The sequence below is a fragment of the Nyctereutes procyonoides genome, unplaced genomic scaffold (genome assembly GCF_905146905.1).
Source record: "Nyctereutes procyonoides isolate TBG_1078 unplaced genomic scaffold, NYPRO_anot_genome, whole genome shotgun sequence".
Lineage (NCBI taxonomy): Eukaryota > Metazoa > Chordata > Mammalia > Carnivora > Canidae > Nyctereutes > Nyctereutes procyonoides.
In genome coordinates this window covers 15,674,518-15,695,682 of record NW_026575141.1, presented here as the reverse complement: position 1 = coordinate 15,695,682, position 21,165 = coordinate 15,674,518, and the positions used below count along the sequence as shown (strand labels likewise).

Sequence of the window (21,165 nt, the reverse complement as noted above, 5' to 3'; positions counted from 1 at the left end):
GCACTGATTTTTAAAATAGGCATTTTTACATTCCCATAGTAAAATGCTCAATATTGGTTAAGTGTAAAGGAAAAATAAAGATGGAAAAATAAAAATATAAAACATAAAACACTGGGCAAAGATGTCATGCCATGGAGTTTCCTTATTTCCTAGGCAACATGACATCTTTTTGTAAAGCTGACTTAGGACTCAACCTCCCAGGAAGTTTGCAAGAGTCAAACAAATCAACTAAAAGCCAAGGAATATTCCAGGGTAACAATTACCATCAACCATATATTGACAGAGACATTTTGCCTAGGGGTTTTTGAGTAAGCTCTATGCCCAACATGGGGCTTGAACTCACGATCTGGAGATCAAAGGTCTCATGCTGTACTGACTGAGACAGCCAGTCACCCCTTGCTGAATGCTTCAGACAGAAAATTGAAATGGTGCATTTTGGCTCTAGACATTTGATTTGGCCTATTATTCATATATTTTGTAGGAATTCGTGTCAGATAAAGGGAATGCTACAGCATCTTCACAAAAGTAAAAATGCTGAGATCTAAACACCGATGTGCAAAATACTTAACCACAACCTAAGGTAATACATTTTTTTTTTTTAGGTAATACATTTTACATAAAGATCCAGTCCATATTCCTTACTGCTGAAACAATTTACAAAACAATACCTACTCTTAGTACATGTGATGATACTTTCTATTCCCTTTTTATTCTATCCTATTTCATACAAACAATGCTAGTTTTGATCCATACGCGGGTTGAGACTTGCAAATTGAAAAATACTGACCTGAAAAGGAATAAAGTACTGGAATATAGAACTGCTTTATATCTTATGATTTTATATCTTTATATATGTATGGCACACAAAAAACAACTTTAAAGCTACTGCTTTTTTTGGCAAAGTACAACTCATCTAAGTAGGAGCATATCTTAGTATCCCAGAGATATCATTAAATTTATAATTGGTAGAATCTTTTTTTTTTTTTAATTAAGTAAACTCTACCCCCACTATGAGGCTCAAACTCATAATCCTGAGATCTTGGGCAGCCTGGGTGGCTCAACGGTTTGGCGCCTGCCTTCAGCCCAGGGTGTGATCCTGGAGACTTGGGATCGAGTCCCACTTCAGGCTCCCTGCATGGAACCTGCTTCTCCCTCTGCCTATGTCTCTGCCCCTCTCTCTCTGAATAAATAAAATCTTTTTTTAAAAAATCCTGAGATCTAGAGTCACATGCTCTACTGATTAAGCCAGCCAGGCACTCCCAAATCTTTTTTGTCTTTGGTGCAAATTTATCCAGTAGCACTTGGAAAATTTTCATATTCTCCAGTGTATACAGATAAAGTGGGTTCATCTTTAAGAAGTCCAACATAAAATTATTTGGATTATCTAATTCACCTTTCCCAATTTTGAAGGGATTACAGATTTTTAAAATCATCCCACATGTGGGGCACCTGGGTGGCTCATCCAACTCTTGATATCAGCCCAGGTCATGACTTGAGATCCTGAGATCAGGCCAGATTGGCTCCATGCTCAGCGGGAAGTTTGCTTGAGATTCTCCCTCTCCCTCTGCCCCTCCTCCCTCCCATGCACGTGCTCATGCTCTCTCTCTCTCTCAAAGAAATAAACAAATAAATAAATCTTAAAAAAATCATCCCACATGTAAATCAAGCAAACAGTCCTTAACTTTTTGAGTTGATGTGTTTTCCCTTCCAAAAAAACTGTGACAAGCCATACAAGTACAGATTCAGTGCAGTCCCTATCAAAATATCAATGGCATTTCAGGGATCCCTGGGTGGCGCAGTGGTTTAGCGCCTGCCTTTGGCCCAGGGCATGATCCTGGAGTCCCTGGATCGAGTCCCACATCGGGCTCCCTGCATGGAGCCTGCTTCTCCCTCTGCTTGTGTCTCTGCCTCTCTCTCCCTCTCTCTGTGTATCTCATGAATAAATAAATAAAATCTTTTTTAAAAAAATGGCATTTCAGAGAAATAGAGCAAAGAAGCCTAAAATTTGTATGGAACCCTGAATAGCCAAAAGTAATCTTGAGAAAGAAAGACAAGGCTGATTTCAAATATTACAAAGCTATATTAACCAATCAGTTATTGGCATAAAAATAGATGCATAGATCAATGAAACAGAACAAGCAGCCCAGAAATAAACTCATGAATATATAACCAATTTATGACAAATAAGCCAGGAATATACAATGGGAAAAGGACAGACAATCCCTTCAATAAATGGAGTTGGGAAAACTGGACAGTCATGTGAAAAGAATGACACTCAAATGCTAGCTTATACCAAATACAAAAATTAATTCAAAATAAAGACTTGAACATAAGACCCGAAACTATAAAACTCCTAGAAGAAAACATATGCCATGTGAAAATTAATGAAAGGAAACCTCATTTAAAATGAGTTGGGAGGGGATTGATTCCTGGGTGGCTCAGTGGTTTAGCGCCTGCCTTTGGCCCAGGGCGTCATCCTGGAGTCCCAGGATCGAGTCCCACGTTGAGCTCCCTGCATGGAGCCTGCTTCTCCCTCTGCCTGTGTCTCTGCCTCTCTGTGTCTCTCATGAATAAATAAATAAAATCTTAAAAAAAAAGACTATTAATCTAATAACAATCTGAAATTCTACTTGACTATAGAGAATTTGAAATTTAAGCCAGAGTTAATATGAACTAGTATTAATTTAAAAATCAATACTTTTTTTATAGGACTATTTATGTGTAGATATAGCCAATTATCCACTTTCTTTTTAAAGTTCTATTCATTTATTTGACAGAGAGAGTACACCAGCACACACAAGCAGGGGGAAGGGGCAGGCAGGGGGAAAGGGAGAAACAGACTCTCCACTGAGCAGGGAGTCCAACATGAGGCTCAATTCCAGGACCTTGGCATGACCTGAGTTGAAGGCAGACGTTTAACTGAGCCACCCAGATGCCCCTCCATAGGCATTTCAAATTAGTGAACATCTAATTTGGACTCTACACCAAGTACCTCCCAGACGTGAGGACCCGAAGTTAGGTGCTGTGTGAGTTATAAAAATTAAACACACCATCTCAGGCAGCCCTGGTGGCTCAGCGGTTTAGCGCCAGCTTCAGTCTGGGGCCTGATCCTGGAGATCCGGAATCGAGTCCCACATCAGGCTCCCTGCATGGAGCCTGCCTCTCCCTCTGCCTGTGTCTCTGCCTCATTCTCTCTCCCTGTGTCTCTCATGAATAAATAAATAAAATCTTAAAAAAAAAAAAAAAAACCAGAAACTTCAATGTAACAACAGAATAGGATATTGATTATTTCAAGAATCCATGGGAATCTGGAAAGGACTCATGGAGAGACAGAATTCGAGGGTCTTAAGAAAGGCCTTTCCGGTGGAGTTGAAGGGAACAGTATGAACAAAGGTTCAGTCAGGAAAATAAGGAAAGTGTTGGAGGAAGCCTTTCAGTGGCAGGGAGAAGGGAGAGATAAGGCTGGGAATATGGCCTGGGGCCACATCAGGGCAGGCCTTCAATATAGAAGAAAAGGAATTAATTTACCCTGTAAGTAGTGGGAGCCATTGGTATGTGTTGAGGAGGAAAGTGAAAATGCAATCTTTATTTTAAAAGATATTACACAAGTATGTACACCAAGTTAGAAACAAATGCTAAGTATATATACTGTTTTTTCAATATTTCCTCATTTTAATAAGTATACATTGTTTCTTCTATATTGGCCATTCTTTGATATTTTCCTAAAATCAGTTATATGTTGATCAGTTTATTGCTCCAAATTATGAGAACACTGGTGTTTTCTATTTATACCATGTTTAGGTAGAAAGCTCCACATTTAATTATTTAAACAAAATAAATCCAAAGTAAATATAATGTAAAAAATACACTTTAATCCAAAAGTTTGAATACTGGCACTTAGTTATTTACAATGGTACTTACAATCAATTTTACAGTAAACTTTGTGGGGAGAACTATGAACATCAAGCTATCTACAGTTGCTTCCTTCTAACAAACAAACCATAACTGTGCAGAAAAACGTTAACACTGCTACAATTCTGAATCATTATGATTAAATTAGATTCTGACAAATTTTCCTGGGTTTGAGAAACATTGGTTCAGTCAGGATAGAATCAGAGGCGAATGTATGCAATCCCATCATATTGTTGTTCCCTTACTTAGCTAACCTGCACTTGAGCTAAAAATCTATATCTGAATTCTGGACAATTTCATAAAAAGCAGGGCACCTAAATCTTAAGACTTTATTTTAGGCCTGTTACTATGAGTCTCCAGCAGATGATTTAACTTTAGGTAGGCATTTTTAGATATTAATGATTATGACCTATTAAGTCATTTTTTTGATTGCACAATGGTTGCTTCAAAGATCATCAAGAAACTACCAAGTATGGGGACGCCTGGGTGGCTCAGCGGTTGAGCGTCTGCCTTCGGCCCAGGGCGTGATCCTGGAGTCCTGAGATCGTGTCCCATATCGGGCTCCCTGCAGGGAGCCTGCTTCTCTCTCTCCCTGTGTCTCTGCCTCTCTCTGTCTCTCATGAATAAATAAAATCTTTTAATAAAATTTTTTTTAAAAAAGAAAATACCAAGTGGGATGCCTGGACATGACATGTTTCCTGTGCACATTTCATGAAGTTAACTGTCTGGACTCTACAATTTTATGGTTTGGTTGGGAGCCTCACTTAGAGAAGGAAGGTGCAATGAAGATCAACAGAATAATTCTGAATCTATCTGCCACAGAATAAAGTTTTAAAAAGACTCAAAATAGTAAAATCATCCACCAATTACTTTCCTTAAGGTTAAACAGTCTACTAGCATTTTCTAGATGAAAAAATAAAGCCTGTGTAACTCTGTGATAGACACAGTTGGCCATAGCTATATTTTATTTGATCAAGTCCTTGGTCAGAAATCCAACCTTAATTAACATTTTGTTCCAAAAGGAAAGTACAGTCCATTGATTATAATGAGTTTCTAGAAATAAATTGTGGAGAAAAATAGATATTACCTGTTCCTAACGATCTCCTTGGAAATTGTGGCCTTTGCCTGGGAAGACACACATATAGAATATATTCAACTTTAAAATATTTAATTCCTTTTAAATTTCCAAGTAACTAGTAATTAACAAGCTAATGATTACTGGGCAGTTAGGGGAAAATGTTTAGTCTTTCCATCTAAGAATTTCATGAAAAGAAATATGTGGCATGTCTTATAGGAGAATGAATACAAGATGACTGGAAAGAAGTTTCACTTTCTAAACTACAAATGGTTGGCGACGGTTTCCTTAATAGTGATTGCAGGAGTAGGTCCAACATGAGTCCATATGTAGCCCTTCTCTGGTCTGGTCGGAACTGTGGGAAACGGTGATGAACGGGACTTGAAATATTCAGAAGGTGCATGACACACAAATTCCAAGTATTCCATTTTCCTTGGAAGATCTTCCTCTGGTCCTAAAATGCAGTCAATGGAAAGATTAAACACATTTTTGAACATATGTATCATTTTCATAAAAGATTAAGATTCCTAGATGCTACTAGGTGAAACCACTCTGGTGGTGACCGGACATTAGTCCTTGATACGTGTGTTATTCTAAAGTCACTCTCCATCATTTTCTTTTACTTTACCTGCTTAACTCCCCTAAACAATGACTCAATACAGGAAGGATTCTAAAAAGAATATTAGCACTGTACAATGTTTATTACATGCCCACCCCATTCTAAGTATGGTACATTTACAGATACTTTGAGTCCTGACAACTCTGATCTGAGGAAGGCACCACTATTATTCCTGTTTTATGTATGAGGATTATGAGACAAGAGAGATTAAGGAACTTGCCCAGGGCCCCACAGCTAGTCAGTGCTGGGCTAGGAACCCAGATCATCTGGCTCCACAGTGTGTGCTCTGAACCTCTATGCTCTGCTCCCCACTCTTGGGTCTGAGGATTAGGAGAAGGAGATGAGAGGGGAGCCCCAGAGGTGATTCTTCACATCACTGCCTCTGCTGAGAGTCCTGTCCTATACGTCATGTAGATGAAAATCCACTCTTCTACGTACCTACAAGCAGAAGACTAAAACTGGTCAGGTATCAAACTTCACACAGAGATGAGAACAGCAGTACATTATTTGTCCCTGATTTCCCTCTGGGAAAAAAAAAAAAACCAACCCCAAAACCTTTGTATGCAAAAGTAATGCATGCTTATTACAGAAAGGTTGAAAATATGGGGTAACTTTAAAATTCTGAACACTTTTAAAATTGTATAAATCAGCAACTCATTCCTGTGAGTCTACATCAAGAAACATTTATACCACTTCTGTCAGCCTTGAAATTAGTAAGAGAACAGTGGTTGCCATTTCAACTATACACAATGATACGATCTCATCAGTCTACAATGATGTATGTGACACGTAGAGGGACACCTAATGAAAATTTTTAAGATTCTAGAAATCATGGGGATAGTTCCTCTTGAAATTATTTTTAACTAGATTTTTATAAGTAAATATGCCTAAATAAGCCCAATTCCTGAGCAATAAATTCTTTAATAGCGTTTAACCCTGGGTCGTTCGGAAAAATCTTATCCACATCACTTTTTAGTAGGTATCTCCTGCCCTAACTCAAAAAAACTGATAGCACTCAAACCCCAGCTATATAAGATATCTTTCATATTTTCTATAAAGCTCTTTACTTTTTAATATATAATGATGCTTATGTTCTTTTCGTTATGGACTGAATTATATTCCCTTCAATCCATATGTTGAGGCTGTAAACCCCAAAGTGATGGTATTTAGAGATGAGGCATGGAGTCTTTTGGAAGGTAATTAGGATTAAATGAGGCCTGAGGGTGGAGCCCTAACTTGATAGGACTGATGTTCTTCTAAGGAGAGGAAGAGACTGAAGAGTGTGCACACACAAAGGAAAGGCCACGTGAGGACTTAGCACGAAGGTGGTCAGTCACCTACAAGCCAGGAAGAGAGCTCTTGTCAGAAAGTGACCCTGACAATACCTTGATTTTCAACTTCTAGTCTGCAGTACTGTGAGAAAATAGGTTTTGTGTTTATGCCTCTCAGCCTGTGGTACCTTGTTGTGGCAACTCACTCAGACTAATATCTTCTTTTACACAATAATGGAGAATTACCTGAGTTCAAGAAGCTGTACCACCTATCAAACTCACCGATGATGTAGGATGCAGGATCAAATTGGTCCCTGGGGCTCGAGAGGGTGGGAATGAGCCATGTCAGAGCGGCACTTTTCTCACAGTACTGGTCCTGGATGAAACCCCTAATCTGAGCATAGTAGGGCTTTCCATCTTGTTCATCAATCACAGAAACAACATCTCCAATTTGGTAATATACTCCCTGGAGGAAATAGAAGATCATCCCATATTTGAAATAAAAATAGAGAAAAACAGCACAGCTATGAACTGAAACCTCCTTAACACAAAATAGTTTGCAAAGCAGTAAAACGTCTTTGAGATGGTCTTATGCATCAGTGTTTATACGGTTGATGCTCATTCTTTTTTCTTTAGAGAGTGTGTGCAAATGGGAGTGGAGGGCCAGAGAAGAAAACTTTTTTTTTTTTTTTAAGATTTATTTGAGAGAGAGAGAAAGAGTGTGTGCTCTTGGAGTGTGTGTGGGGGAGGGACAGAAGGAGAGGGAGAGACTCTTAAGCAGACTCCATGCTGAGCGCAGAGCTGAGGTGGGGCTCAATCTCATGACCCTGAGATCAGGACTTGAGCCAAAATCAAGAGTCAGATGCTTAACTAACTGCATCACCCAGATGCCCCTTTCGATTTTGTTTTGTTTCTTTGGGAGAGAAAGAATCTTAAGCACACTCCATGCTAAGCAGGGCTTAATCTCACGACCCCGAAATCATGACCTGAGCTGAGATCAAGACTGGGACACCTAACCAACAGAGCCACCCAGGTACCCTGATGCCAATCCCAAAGTTGTTCACTCTTGAATGAAAATTATATACATACACGAAAACTTGCATCTGTAGAAAACGTTTGTTTTTAAGTCCTTTGATTTCATATCAGAATAGTACCATCCCTGTTTTTTGGCCACAGCCATTGAGCTGTTTAAAAGGGGAGTGACTTTGCTGAAGGCTACTTAAGGCTACTGAAGGCAGAGAATGCAGCTAAGGCTTCTTCACCAGTTCAGTGGTCCATCTCTGGCATTACTGAAAAGCAGTAATAGGAATAAAAATCTTTATGATACTCAGCACTTCCTTACATGGGTGTGGTTCTCAGCTGGTGAAGGTATCCTTGACTTGTAGGAACTAAGTGTGATTTATCACTGCTTCACTCAAAATAGGGCCTTGGTAGCTTCTGGGGCATGCACCTCAGCCATAAGAATAATTCTGAAGAAATACTTTCAGTGAGTGAGCTGTGACAGGCATTCTTCCTGGTGGACCTTTCATCCATGTGTCTAAGGGTGACAGTTGCATATGGACCACTATGGATGGGTAGGGTCAGTGCAGGCCACAATCTGCTACTTGCTAGTTCATATCTATCATCAGCTGGTCTTTGTAGCCACTATTCAAGGTTCTAAGTTATTTGTCATATAAATACTTTGCATTTATGGCTTGCTTTGACTACACATAGAATCGTTTTTCTCAAAAAAATTTTTTTTTGCACACACAAAGAATGGGACCTTGTTTATCATGGGCACTCAAATACATGCTAAATGAATATTGACTCAAAATATATAATAGTGTAAAAATAAAACTGCAAGGCAAAGACAATGTCTTATTGAAAGATTCCAAGGGTGCCTGGGTGGCTAAGTTGGTTGAGCATCCGATTCTTGTTTTCGGTGCAGGTCATGATCTCAGGGTCATGGGATCAAGCCCCCCACCAGACTTCCCATTCAGTGTGGAGTCTGCTTCTCTGCCTGTCTAGCCTAGCAGTGCAGTGGCAGCCTCTGATCGACATCAGTACCTGAATACTTTGTTGCACTTTGTCCTTATTACCTAACAAACAGGGTGGTAGGCAGCCATAAGAAATAGGATACTTGTGGGGCACCAGGGTGATTCTGTCGGTTAAGCAGTTAAGCGTCTGACTTTGGCTCAGGTAGTGATCTCAGGATCTTGCATCAGGCTCCCCACTCAGTATGCACATGTACACACATCTCAAAAAAAATAAACAAAATTTTTGAAAAAAAGAAACAGAAATACCATACTTGTAATAACAGGTCCCATATATCTTTTGCCTTTTGGTTGAGACATGCCTCAAAATCATTAGTACACTAAATCCTCAGCCAAACCAGTTGCTGCTTCTGCTTTTTTAAAAAAAATTTATTTAAGTAATCTCTACACTCCACATGGGGCTTGAACTCACAAACCCAGTACCAAGAGCTGCATGCTCTACTGACTGAGCCAGCCAGTTATCTCCCAATTAGTTGCTTCCAGACTTAATTTGCAAACTGTAAATTCAGCTGTGAGAGTGATATGCAAATTTGAAACCATGATGATGTCTATTTCTAATATTCATTAAGTGCTTATTCTGCTCAACATACATGATCTCACTTGACACACTGAGGTGGCTGCTACTTATAATCCCAATTTTATAGATGAAGAGACACCAGAGAGACGGGCTTGGCCCAGTCACATAGCCACTGGCCAGTGGGGCTGAGAGCTGAGCCCGGCCATCAGACTACTTCACTCCATGACTTGGTGGCTATAGAATCTTTGACAAGTTCATGAAGTTCTCTGTGCTGAATTGTTCTCATCCATAAAATGGGGATAACAGTAGCGCCTCATAGAGTGGACTGAACAAAGTCAAGCCTGTGAATTGCTCACCTTTGTGCCTGATGCATAGCAGACACATACTAAACTTTAGCTATTTTATTTATTACTAACAATGCATGAATTGCTGGAAATTTAGGAGCGACATTTGCCTGTATATTGGTTGTTTTAGACTACACAGATTCTGGGCTAACAAAAACAGGTACTGAATAGAATACTTGAGTTTCTCAGTGTTTGGTCCCCTTCGGTCAGGTATGAAGCACTAATTCGTGCCACTGCCTCCCAAAAGATAGTTCAGACCCCCAAAACACCAACAGTATGTAAGGGCTGCTGTCTGTATCACGCCCATCAGGCTTTGAAGTCTTTTTTTTTTTTTTTTTAAGATTTTATTTATTTATTCATGAGAGGACAGAGAGGTAGAGACATAGGCAGAGGGAGAAGCAGGCTTCTTCCAGAACTCCGGGATCATGCCCTGGGCTGAAGGCGGACGCTCAACCGCTGAACCACCCGGGCGTCCAGTCTTTCCTATGTTCCAACTGCTTTCCTAAGGCTTCTGGCTCAAAAATAACAATATGTCATGTCTCCCACCAAATCTAGGAAATCTGACTTTACTCTTTCATCAGAACATTTTAGACTCTCTCTCACCATCTACTTCTAGTTTAATCCCTGCCCCTGACCTTATTCCTCTTGCTTCTGCTTAAAGGCATTTTAGAATCTCTGTGCCTACTCCAGATATTAGGTCTACAAACCCTCTATCAGCCCAAGTCGTCACTCTGTGCTTCTCGCACAGTGACTGTCACAGTGACTAGGAAGGCTCACACTTTCATGACTCCACACTATACATTAGCATTTTAAGATACTTAAAAAATACCATGTTTCAATAAGCAATTACCCCTCCTACCTCAGCTCTGGATGAGATGTTTTTATACCAGCCACCTAGGGGGAAAAAAAGCTTAGAAAAGAACAACAAAAAAATTACACATTATACAAAGGAGCAGAGACCTCTGGATTAACCCAACATTTGGCAGCATATCCTACAACAGGCCCAAATCTTCCCTTAGTAACCCTACTGTTACCTTGTAGAAGATTGATTCTGCAGTGATTATAGTGGAAACAGACTCAGGAGCTTTGATGGGCTAGGGGGAAAAAAAAAAGTTAAAAATATTAGCACACTCATAGTGTGCATGTGTGTGTAGCATATACAGGCATTTTTCCGGTAGTTGAGTTCTGTAACTTAAGAAATACTAACTCTGTTGCCTGTTGACAAGAAGTGCAATAAAGCAACAAACAGTTTTCTGAATGTGGCAAAGCACAGTCTGAATATTTCTAAGGCCGTTTCTGCTACCATCGGCTTAAAAATTGCTGAGAACCAAAGTACAAGCTTCTGACTATGCCGCTGAGATCTACCTCAAGGGCTCTCAAAGCTTTATTACATATTAACATTCTAGTTATAAACAATATGCCGGCTCTGATGGCTTGGCCATGATTGGAATGGAAATCATAAAAGAATGTGTAAATTAACATAAGGTGTAAAAAGTGTCTTTTTAAAAATTTATTTATTTATTCATGAGAGACAGAGAGAGAGAGAGGCAGAGACACAGGCAGAGGGAGAAGCAGGCTCCACACAGGAAGCCCGATGTGGGACTCGATCCCAGGTCTCCAGGATCAGGCCCTGAGGCAAAGGCAGACGCTCAATTGCTGACCCACTCAGGCATCCTGTGGAAAAGTATCTCTTTGAAGACATTTTCCATCTCAACTACGGTACTAGTTGGGATACTTGTCATCAGAGGAAATGTTCCAGGGAGGCTGAACTAAGACTATATGCAACTTCCTTGGCAGTTCTTAGTTATTTACCACCACCCACCCATTACAGCAATCCCTTCTTAAGCTGCAGTACATGGTTATATGTCACAACACAAAAACCAGGCCTCCCGAAATGTGTCTTGGTATCATCCTTGAAGATAGGGGTTGCTAGAGAAATAGATACTGAAATAACTGCAGAGCATATTCTACCACAGAGGGAAACATGTGGTGATGCAACTATCATCAATCGCACATTGACTTAACATGCTTTGTCAGCAGGTGTCTCATTTTAAGAAAACTAAATTAGAAAAGTCTTAAATAAATTAGGGGCAACTGGAGGATCCCTGGGAGGCTCAGCGTTCTGGAGCCTGCCTTCTGCCAGGGCGTGATCCTGGAGTCCAAAGTTGGGCTCCCTTCATGGAACCTGCTTCTCCCTCTGCCTGTGTCTCTGCCTCTCTCTCTCTCTCTCTGCCTGTGTCTCTGCCTCTCTCTCGGTCTCTCTCTCTCTCGGTCTGTGTCTCTAACGAATAAATAAAATCTTAAAAGAAAAAAATAGGGGCAACTATTTTCAGTAAGAAAAGAATCTGCAATCTGCACAAGAATTTACTACAGGGGGAATGCCTGGGTGGCTTAGCGGTTTAGTGTCTGCCTTCGGCCCAGGGCATTATCCTGGAGTCCCACATCAGGCTCCTGCATGCATGGAGCCTGCTTCTCCCTCTGCCACTCTCTCTGTCTCATGAATAAATGAACAAAATCTTAAAAAATAATAATAATAATTTACCACAGGGCCCCTCTGTGTTTTACAAGGGAATATGCCCAACTTCAGAACTTCCTTTAGTGGTAAGGGAAGCATTCCTGTTCTGAAAGAAAAGAACACCGTACTGAGGTTTAACAAAAGTCGTCTATAACGCACTGCCCACTGTGTATGGCCGTTTTCCTCTTGTGTTCACAAAAACACTGAGAACTCAATGCAACAAAAGGCACTTTCAACTACTCCCCCGCCCCACACACACATCTTCCAACCATCTATTTTTTTATACCAGCAGAAGGTTTAGCAAAATTTTTGATTCACATTCATCAAATTGATTATCGTAAATTTTCTGGGGCTGTAATAAACAAATGTGGAAATGAATGAGTTCCAGTATTATTTACTTAGATCTTTAAAGAATCAAAAAAAAAAATTTCTTCCCTAATATATCTGGCCTTATCAAGAACCATAATCCCACCTCCTCCTTTGCATGGAGGACCCAATAAAATGCATTCAAGATTTATGTTTCTTTTTTCAGACTCAAACTTTTTATTTCCCAGCAGGAAAAAAAAAAAAAAAGCTAAAAAAATCGGATATTATTAACTATAAATAGTATACCTCCTGCAACAGAGCTCACTTCCTTCCAGCAAGTGTGGACCACTCACTCCCCCAGGACACTGCGGAAAGGCCCCGGAAGAGCAAAAGTTCAGATGGGAGATGAAGGCAGTGACAGGACACACTACACACACAAGGCCATTACTGTAAAAGACACTGTCCACAATCATCTTACATTTTTTAATTTAAAAATATGTCTTCTCCCTTTTCCTTTGGTGGAAACTTTCTTTTCAGCAGCTGGAGCAGATTTGTATTTAGTGTTTCTCAGCCGAGCAGACCTTCTGTGAATTTCCTGCTTACTCTGTTACAGAAACAATTAAAGAACAAAAAAGATCAAAGTCGTAGAAGGATTGCTGTCCCGATTCAACCATCTTCCGGGGACTCCAGAGTAAGCCCCTTATGCTGACTGACCTTTCGAAACCACCCAAGAATGTGCCTTTTCTTTTGCCGCTGGGAAACCTCCCGGAACTGGGCTGATTACAACAGGGAAGCGCCCTAGACAAGCATCTGCAGAGCCTCCAAAAAGGTGTCAACTACTTACAACAGGGCCTGGGGGAGGCGTCCGAGGGAAGTCTAGGGCAAGGGGAGGACTACTTACTTGTTGTTTACAGTCCAGGAGAACTCTCCGACCCCAGGGAGCACGTTAGGTATGGCCCTTCCTACAGTGGGATACTTACCATGCTGTCATTTAAAACAAGGACACGGTAATCTTACTTAGTAACATAATAAATTAGCAGGAAGTCGGTCCAGCAGCACGGCCCTATTTACGTGCGTGTACACGTGTGTATGTGCGGAGATGTCTGGTCACCACCGCGAATGTCACTACACTGGGGGCTGGGGGCGGGGGGAGGGGACTTCTGAAGGGTCTTAAATTTTCTTGCTTCTTTACACTTTCAATTTCTCACAATAATAGAAGGTGCTCCGCCCGGGCCAAATCTACAGTCGCAGTCCCCGCGAGGCGGGAGCGGGCGGGCCTCGCCAGCAGGGGCACCGCGCCCCGGGAGGGACCGCGCGCCCCCCGGCCGGCCGGCCTCCGCGGGGGGGGGGGGCCCGGAGGAGCTCACCTGCTTGCCGCCCCCGCCCCCGTTGCTCTGCGGAGGGGCGGCCGAGGTGCTGGCGAAGGTCGCCGCGCCGAAGCCGCCGCCGCCACCGCCGCCGCCGCCGCCGCCGCCCCCCGTCCCGCCGGCCGCCCCCGAGCCGCCGCCCGTGCCGCCCGCGCCGCCCGCGCCGCCCCGGCCCGTGCAGTGGTGGCAGAGGATCTCCCCCTGCGGGCCCTTCTTCCACATGGAGGACGACGTGGTCTTGCAGACGCTGCAGGTGGGCTTCAGGCCCAGTGGCATCGTGGCGGGCTCGGGCGGCCCCCGCGGGCGCAGCGACACGGGAATGGCGACCGCCGGCTCGGGCCGCCCGCCGGCCGGCCCGCCACCCCCAGCGACCGGAAGAGCGGCGCGGGCGCCGAGCGGTCCACGCAGGGACCTGAGGGCGGCCGCTGCCCCCTGGAGGCAGGAAGGCGGCGACACCCGCTCCGCGACAGGCGGCGGCCGCGGCGGCCCCAGCGGCGGGAGGCGGGGCCGGGGGGCGGGGCCTGGCCCGCTCGGCTTCCGGCGGTGGGTGGGGCCTGCGCGCCGCGGCCCCGGCCCTCTGACCGGAAGTGCCCCCTCGGGCTTCCCGGAAGCGGACTGTGGCGGGGACCCCGGCCTCCTCCTGCGGGAGGTGTGGGCGGCTTTTTTTGGCTTTAGGTCTGGGATCGGCCGGGGAAGTGCAGAACGCCGAATTAAATTTGAATTTCAGAGAAACCACGAATGCCGTTTTGATAGGAGTGTATCCCATGCACTATTCTTGGTTTCTCTGAAATTCAGATTTAACTGCGGGTGCTGTATTTTTATTTGCGAAGTCTGGCACTCCTGAGGACGCCTGTACACTGTTGAAGATTACAGTTTAGACCCCCCCCCCCCCGATACTTGTGCCGAATGTGTCGTGTCTATTGACATTCGTGCATTAGTTGAGACACATTTTAGAACATTTAGGAGGGGGCAGCCCGGGGCGGGGCGGGGCGGGGGGGGGCGCTGCTCCGCGGCTTAGCACCGCCTTCCTGATCCTGGAGACCCCGCACGGCTTCGAGTCCCACGTCGAGTCCCACGTCGGGCTCCCTGCATGGAGCCTGCTTCTCTCTCTGTGTGTGTCTCTCATGAATAAATAAAATCTTTAAAAAATGATGTCAAGCAGATGTTCCTTAGCTATTGGGTGGTGATGTTATCCCAGGTCCTGCAGCCTCTAATCAGTAGGCCGGTGACAGCAGGAGGGTGGAAAGCCAAATAACTGATTTGGCCTAGGATGAGAGCATTATGACAAGCCAGCTCCCCTCTTATCCTAGTCGCTGGTCTGAACAGGCCTCCCCAGAGAAACGGGCCTCTGCTTTTCAGCCTCACTTCATAGCGTCCTAGTGGCCTACCTGTTTTCAGGATGCTGGATTTTCTAGACTTGGCATACTAGGAGGCATCTCAGTGAATATGCTGGTGGCATGCCTCAGCAAGAGAAAGAAAAAAAAAACTGTATTGAATGCCTATGATGTCACAAAATCACATTTAGTACATGTGACCACCTTGAAAAGTTATTATCCTTATTTTGTTGACTGATGACTAACGGAGCAACCGTAATTTGGACCGGCTGCGGATACAACTTCTGCTCTGACACCACATTCAGAAGGCCTTCAAAACAGCCCTGGGGTCTGGGCTGTGACTTGGGCATTCTTTTTTTCTTTTCAAATGGGTTTTCATTTTTTTTTTTTAAGATTTATTTATGCATGAGAAACACACAGAGAGAGGCAGAGACATAGGCAGAGGGAGAAGCAGGCTCCCTGCAGAGAACCTGATGAGGGACTTGATCCCAGGACCTTGGGATCACTACCTGAGCCAAAGGCAGACGCTCAACCACTGAGCCACCCAGGCATCCCAGTTTCCTTCTATTTCTATTTTCATCACAAACGTGTATACTTTTATCAAATGTTTTTTTTCTGTGAGAGGTTCATAATACTTTTTCTAGAGTGAATCCAACTGGGTGGTGATATACTATCCTTTTCACATATTGCTGGATTCGCTTTACTAATATTTTTCAGATTTTTGCATCTATGGTCATGAGTAAGATGGGCTTATAATTTTCCTTTCTTGTAATATCTTTGTCAGGTTTTCGTATCAAGATTATGTTGGTCAAAGTAAAGACTTTGGATTTCTTTCTGAGTGACACAGGAAACTATCTGAGGCCCTTCTATGTACCGATATGAAAAGACAAAGCAGGGCAGCCCCAGTGGCCCAGTGGTTTGGCGCCACCTTCGGCCAGGGGGTGACCCCGGAGACCCGGGATCGATCTCACGCCGGGCTCCCTGCATGGAGCCTACTTCTCTCCCTCTCCCTCTGCCTGTGTCTCTGCCTCTCTCTGTCATGAATAAATAAAATCTTTTAAAAAAAAGAAAAGATAAAGCAATTCACAGAACAAGGTAAAATATCACTTTGTGTAAATTTAAAAGCCATGTGTGTGTGATGATTACTTGTTTTAGTCCTTTAGACAGAAAACCATTGTCAGTTGATGGTAATAGAAATGGTGAGGGAGGCTTTCACTTTTCATCTTGTATTGTTCGAATTTTTTCCATCACATCATGTGTTCCTTTTATTAAAAAAGAAACAAAATATCAAATGGGAAAAAAGGAAGCGCTGGCAGTTTTTTAGCCCTAAAAATCCTCTGCCCCCTGGAGTTAGCAGGTGTACTGTGGCTTGGGTCTAGTTCAGGGACTGGCAGGCAGATTTCCTCATGCAGCTGGGGTCCTTGTCTATAAAGCGAGGATGGTATTGCCCAGCTCAGGGCTGTGTGAAGATTGGATAATCTTGTACTTGGCTTGTAGTTCTAAGTCAATAAGTGGGGCTTCTCCAAGCAGCAAAGCCATAAGTCATGTGCAGACCATACTAGAGTGTAATAGTGTGATGTGCCATGGGAGAAAATGAGGATGCAAGGCAGGGAAGGTGATGGCCCAGGGGTGGAGAGGCAAGTCGGGAGGTGAGGGGATAGGGTGGGAGAAAAGAACTCAGGAAGGCAACTCAGTGAAGTCTATGACATCATTTCCTGCTCTGTCATTGGAGCCTCAGGGAGAGCATGATCCACAGTTGTCTAGGCTGGGCTCCCTGGGGCGCCTGGGGAGAGAGCTCAGATTGAAACAGAGAGAGAGATCTAACTTGGACCCAGAGGAAGGGTTCACCTCCTGCATATAGAGACAGTCCGTGCCTATGGGGGTACTTGAGAAACTTCTGCTCACAGTGTGTGTGTGTGTGTGTGTGTGTGTGTGTGTGTGTGTGAAGTGTGTAGAGAGCATGAGTGTGTGGGCTGTGAAGACAAGAATAAATTTGAGGTCTTAAACATCAATGGAAAGGAATAAAGCTGACTTCCCCAGGGGATTATCAGTGTTGCCATGCAGGCTAATTTGCATGATTTAGGTGTTGCATGGCTCATTAATCAAAACTCTTAAAATTAAAAAAAAGAGCAGATGCATGAAATATATCACGGCCTGGTTTCAAAGAGAATACTATTCATCACATTTTGTGTCCTGGTGAACATGGGCACTGTGGGACTCCTTAACCACTCCAGCCCTTGTCCTGTGCAGCTCAAGGACAGAGCACATGAGTTGCCCTTACTTACCTGTCAGAGAAGGATAACAAGACACACACCTCATGGCCCCTGTGAGTTGGCACAGGGGAGGTTGTAAACAATTTCTACATCCAGCAAGTGCCTGATTAATGTTGATTCTGAGGCCAGTAAGAAAGGAGGAGGCGAAGCATTTCTGTTGACCAGACTGGTCAAGTCATTAGTTACCCCCCCTGCCATGCACCCCTGGGGCAAGGTAACTAACTCAAATTGTCTACTGAGGACAAACTAGGGATAGTGATTGGGGACCGGGACAGAGAGGGATGAGGCCTAGGAAACTGCTGGCAGGTGCGGGAGAGGAGAGCCCTGGCAGAGAGGCTTTGCTGACCTTTGCCTTTTTCATCCTCAGGACGGGCATCACGATGTCCATCTCCCACTGCAGACGGACCTTCTGCGTTAGAACCTAGTACTTCGTTGTGGGCCTGGGTCCCATGCCCTGTACTCAGGGTGTTCCTCTGGCCTGGAATGTGCTCCCTTCCCAACACTTCTGCACCCCTCCCTGTCCTCTCCAGAATCAGCTCAGGGCACATCTCCATCCTCCCACCTCCCTGACAGCTTCCCTGCTTTGTCTCCTCCTTCCTCTACCTTCGGGGGTACCTTTGCCCCCATGTCTGTGTCTCCTCCCCAGGTCTGTGAGCATGCTGAGGACAGGATTTCCCTTCTCTGTGTTTCTTTTATGCCTTGTGCATAGCAGGCATGCACTAATGAGCAGTTTAATGAGCGGGTTAATAGTTCAGTCAGCCTGTTCCCAGCAACGGTCTCCACTCAGGACAAGTGTCTGCTCCTATTCCTCTCCTTGCTGCCCTCTTTCCTGGTCATCTGCCTTCTGTCCCTGAGTACCCTGAATCAGGCCTCCCCCGCCCCTCACTGGCCTGCAGCTGGGAGTAGGCATCTCCCTATACCACCCGGGAGGGTGGGTGCGTTATCATCCACCAGAAAAACCAATGCTTGCTTTGTCATAAACAAGTCTTACATATTTGAAGTAATTGTTCAGGAACCCTGTGTTGTTTCTTAAGTCTCTTCCTCCTGCTCGGGAGAAGTTGATGACAACTGGGTCTTCTGGAAGCCTTGAGCTAAGGCTTTAGGACTTTCCCTGACATACAATGGGCTTTGGAGGTTCAGGGGTTGGCCTCCCTGAGACTCAGCGCACAGCGCACTGGCCATGACTCCTTGACCAGCAGGAGTCTCAGCAGATAGACTTGACTCGGAGTCCCTCTTCCAGGCAGGAGCACCCCTAGCCCACCCCATGCTCCAACTGCCACTCCCCTAACTGTCACTCAGAACTTCCTTTCTCAGCCCCAGAGCCTGCCTGTCCTTTGGAGGATCGCTGGCTCAAGAGACAAGAAAGCTTCTTTTGAGGACCAGGTGAACACCTCATTTTACGATTAAGGCTCCAGGACTGTAGTTTCCTGAGGAAAGCTCAGCTGCCTCTGATTTTCGTTTGTTTTTGTTTTTGACTGCTTTGAAACTCTCACTGCCTCTCCCCTCCTTCTGATTTAGCAGGACTGCTGGGGAGGAAACCAGCCTGGGTGCTCAAGCACCTCTCAGGGCTTCTCGGCTGTGTGGGAGGACGGTTTTCCTCAGAGGAGCTCCAGATTTTATCACGAAGAGAAATATTGCTTTGCATCTTCAAAATGTAAATATCTTTTAAAAATATAAATAATAAATGCTCATTATAAAAATTCATAACCGTGCAGAGTGCATTCCCCAACTCTGCTGTGTTAGAGATAACTGTATTAACAGTTTTCCTATATTTTTTCAGCATCTGCAAATGTGGATGTGTCTGTTGTATAAGCCATTTATGGGATCCTACCACCTATTGTTCTCTACTCTGTCTTTTTTTATTCTAAAGTGTGTCAGAGTAAACTTAGGACATCAATCTATATCTATCTATATCTATATCTATCTCTCTCTCTATAGATATAGATATATATACCTTTTCTTTGTCAAAATCAATCAAACCATTCCTTAATGATTGATAGTCTGATTTAAACTTTTTTTCAGTTATAGTGAATAATGTAATGAGCTTCCTTATATATGTATTGTTGCCTATTCGTGTGGGTATTTTTATGGGGTAAGTTCCTGAAAATGTAATTGTTGTGGGCAAAGTAATGCACATTTTCAATCTGATGCTGCCACATTACTGACCACAAAAAGGTTTACACAGTTGCCAACTCCTTGAGGTTATCTCAGGACTGACTCAGCCCCCGGGCACAGTAGGCATATTGCCTAGGGCTCAATGTATTTTTGGGGGTTCCTGAAAATATTTTCTTTTAAAATCAGGAGAAAAAAAGTGAATATAATAATAATAATGAATAGATAGTATACAATGAATCCAGCCTGAATTGAATTTTTATACCAGTGCAGCCGTAAGATATACATTTAAATATATATATATATATTTTTTAATGGAGAGGGGACCCTCGAAGGCAAATGTGAATAGAATACCCAGAAGTCATAATGCGGCCCTGGGTTATCCATTTCTCCACACCCTTGCTACTCTGAGAATTGTCTTTTTAGTTTTTGCCAGGCTTTTTTTTTTTTTCCAAAAAAAATTCACAATTGTTTTTATTTGCATTTCTTTGGATATTTGCAAGGTATTATCTTCTTAAGTTTATTGACCGCTTAAAATTCCTTTATAAATTGCCTATTCATATTCTTTCCTGATCTTTCTAATGATTTGTTCATCCTTTTCTTGTTAAAAACTTATTTTTATAGTACAGTAAATATTACAAGTTTTATTTTCACAATTTTGCATTTCAGAGTTATTGGTATCTTTTTGTAATGATATTAAAAGTCTTTTTGTACACCAAATCTGACAAGCATTTCTTTTATGATATCATTCTTACAAAGGCTTATGAAAATATTTGTTCATATTTTCTTGTAGAATATCTATGGCTATTATTTATGATAATATCTTTAATGCATCTGGAATGCATTTTTATGAAAGATTTGAAATAGTTATTGAACTTTGTTTTCTAAGCATAGCTAATTGTTCCAGCACCATGGGACAATAATCTGAAATTCCACCTTTATCAAACTTTAAAAAAAAATTTATTTATTTATTTGAGAGAATGAGTAGGGGTGAGGGTAGGGGGAAGGCAGAGGGAGAGGGAGAGAGAATCTCAAGCAGACTCCCCTCGAGTGCAGAACCTGATGTGGGGCTCGATTTCATGACCCTGAGATCATGACCAGAACCAAAATCAAGAGTCCAACACCCACACGACTGTGGGTCACCCAGGGACCCCTCCTTTATCAAATTTTAAATTTCCAGGTATACATGGGTCTATTTGTTGCATCTCTTCCATCCCATTGATCCATTTATCTATTCATGTGCTACAACCATACTTTAAATCATAGTTTCATGATATTTTGGTTTCTGATAAGGTAAATCAGTACTCTTCAATTCCTCATAATCCTTCTCTTTCAATTTTCTTCTTGATTATTCTCATATATTTACTCTTTCTGATGGACTTTAGAGTTATACTTTCAAGTACTGAAAAGAAAATACCAATGAGCTTTGTAAAATTTAGAGATTAATTTGAGGGGAAGAACATCTTTATAAAATGGAATCTGCCTCT

The 21,165-nt window shown here is 43.0% G+C and overlaps 1 protein-coding gene across 9 annotated transcripts; it reads right to left on the bottom strand.

Annotated features, from left to right (window-relative positions):
- Positions 1-3,852: 3,852 nt before the first annotated feature.
- Positions 3,853-14,447, bottom strand: GATAD1 (GATA zinc finger domain containing 1). 9 transcript variants are annotated; one of them, XM_055307459.1, is made up of 8 exons: positions 13,960-14,447; positions 13,071-13,196; positions 12,899-12,957; positions 12,314-12,392; positions 10,806-10,865; positions 10,631-10,681; positions 7,160-7,343; positions 3,853-5,441 (listed from the first exon to the last, which is right to left on the bottom strand). In XM_055307459.1, the coding sequence occupies exons 1-8, from the start codon at positions 14,233-14,235 to the stop codon at positions 5,251-5,253; spliced, it is 1,026 nt and encodes a 341-aa protein (XP_055163434.1). In that variant the 5' UTR covers positions 14,236-14,447; the 3' UTR covers positions 3,853-5,250. The 9 variants fall into 9 exon arrangements, 7 of the variants coding, with proteins under 7 accessions (XP_055163434.1, XP_055163435.1, XP_055163436.1 ...); XR_008662085.1 differs by lacking the exon at positions 3,853-5,441 and adding an exon at positions 8,956-9,113 and having other exon boundaries at positions 7,260-7,343; XR_008662086.1 differs by lacking the exon at positions 3,853-5,441 and adding an exon at positions 8,956-9,113 and having other exon boundaries at positions 7,260-7,343; positions 10,631-10,665.
- Positions 14,448-21,165: the final 6,718 nt, after the last annotated feature.

Bases quoted from the DNA above. Each gene is read 5' to 3' on its own strand.
- GATAD1 (XM_055307459.1), bottom strand. From the start codon at position 14,235: ATGCCACTGGGCCTGAAGCCCACCTGCAGCGTCTGCAAGACCACGTCG. The intron at 10,866-12,313 runs GTAAATTATTAT...TTTTCCCCCTAG, and splicing joins AAACACAGAGGGGCCCTGTG to CCCATCAAAGCTCCTGAGTC. The intron at 5,442-7,159 runs GTGAGTTTGATA...ACTGCATTTTAG, and splicing joins TCCTGCATCCTACATCATCG to GACCAGAGGAAGATCTTCCA.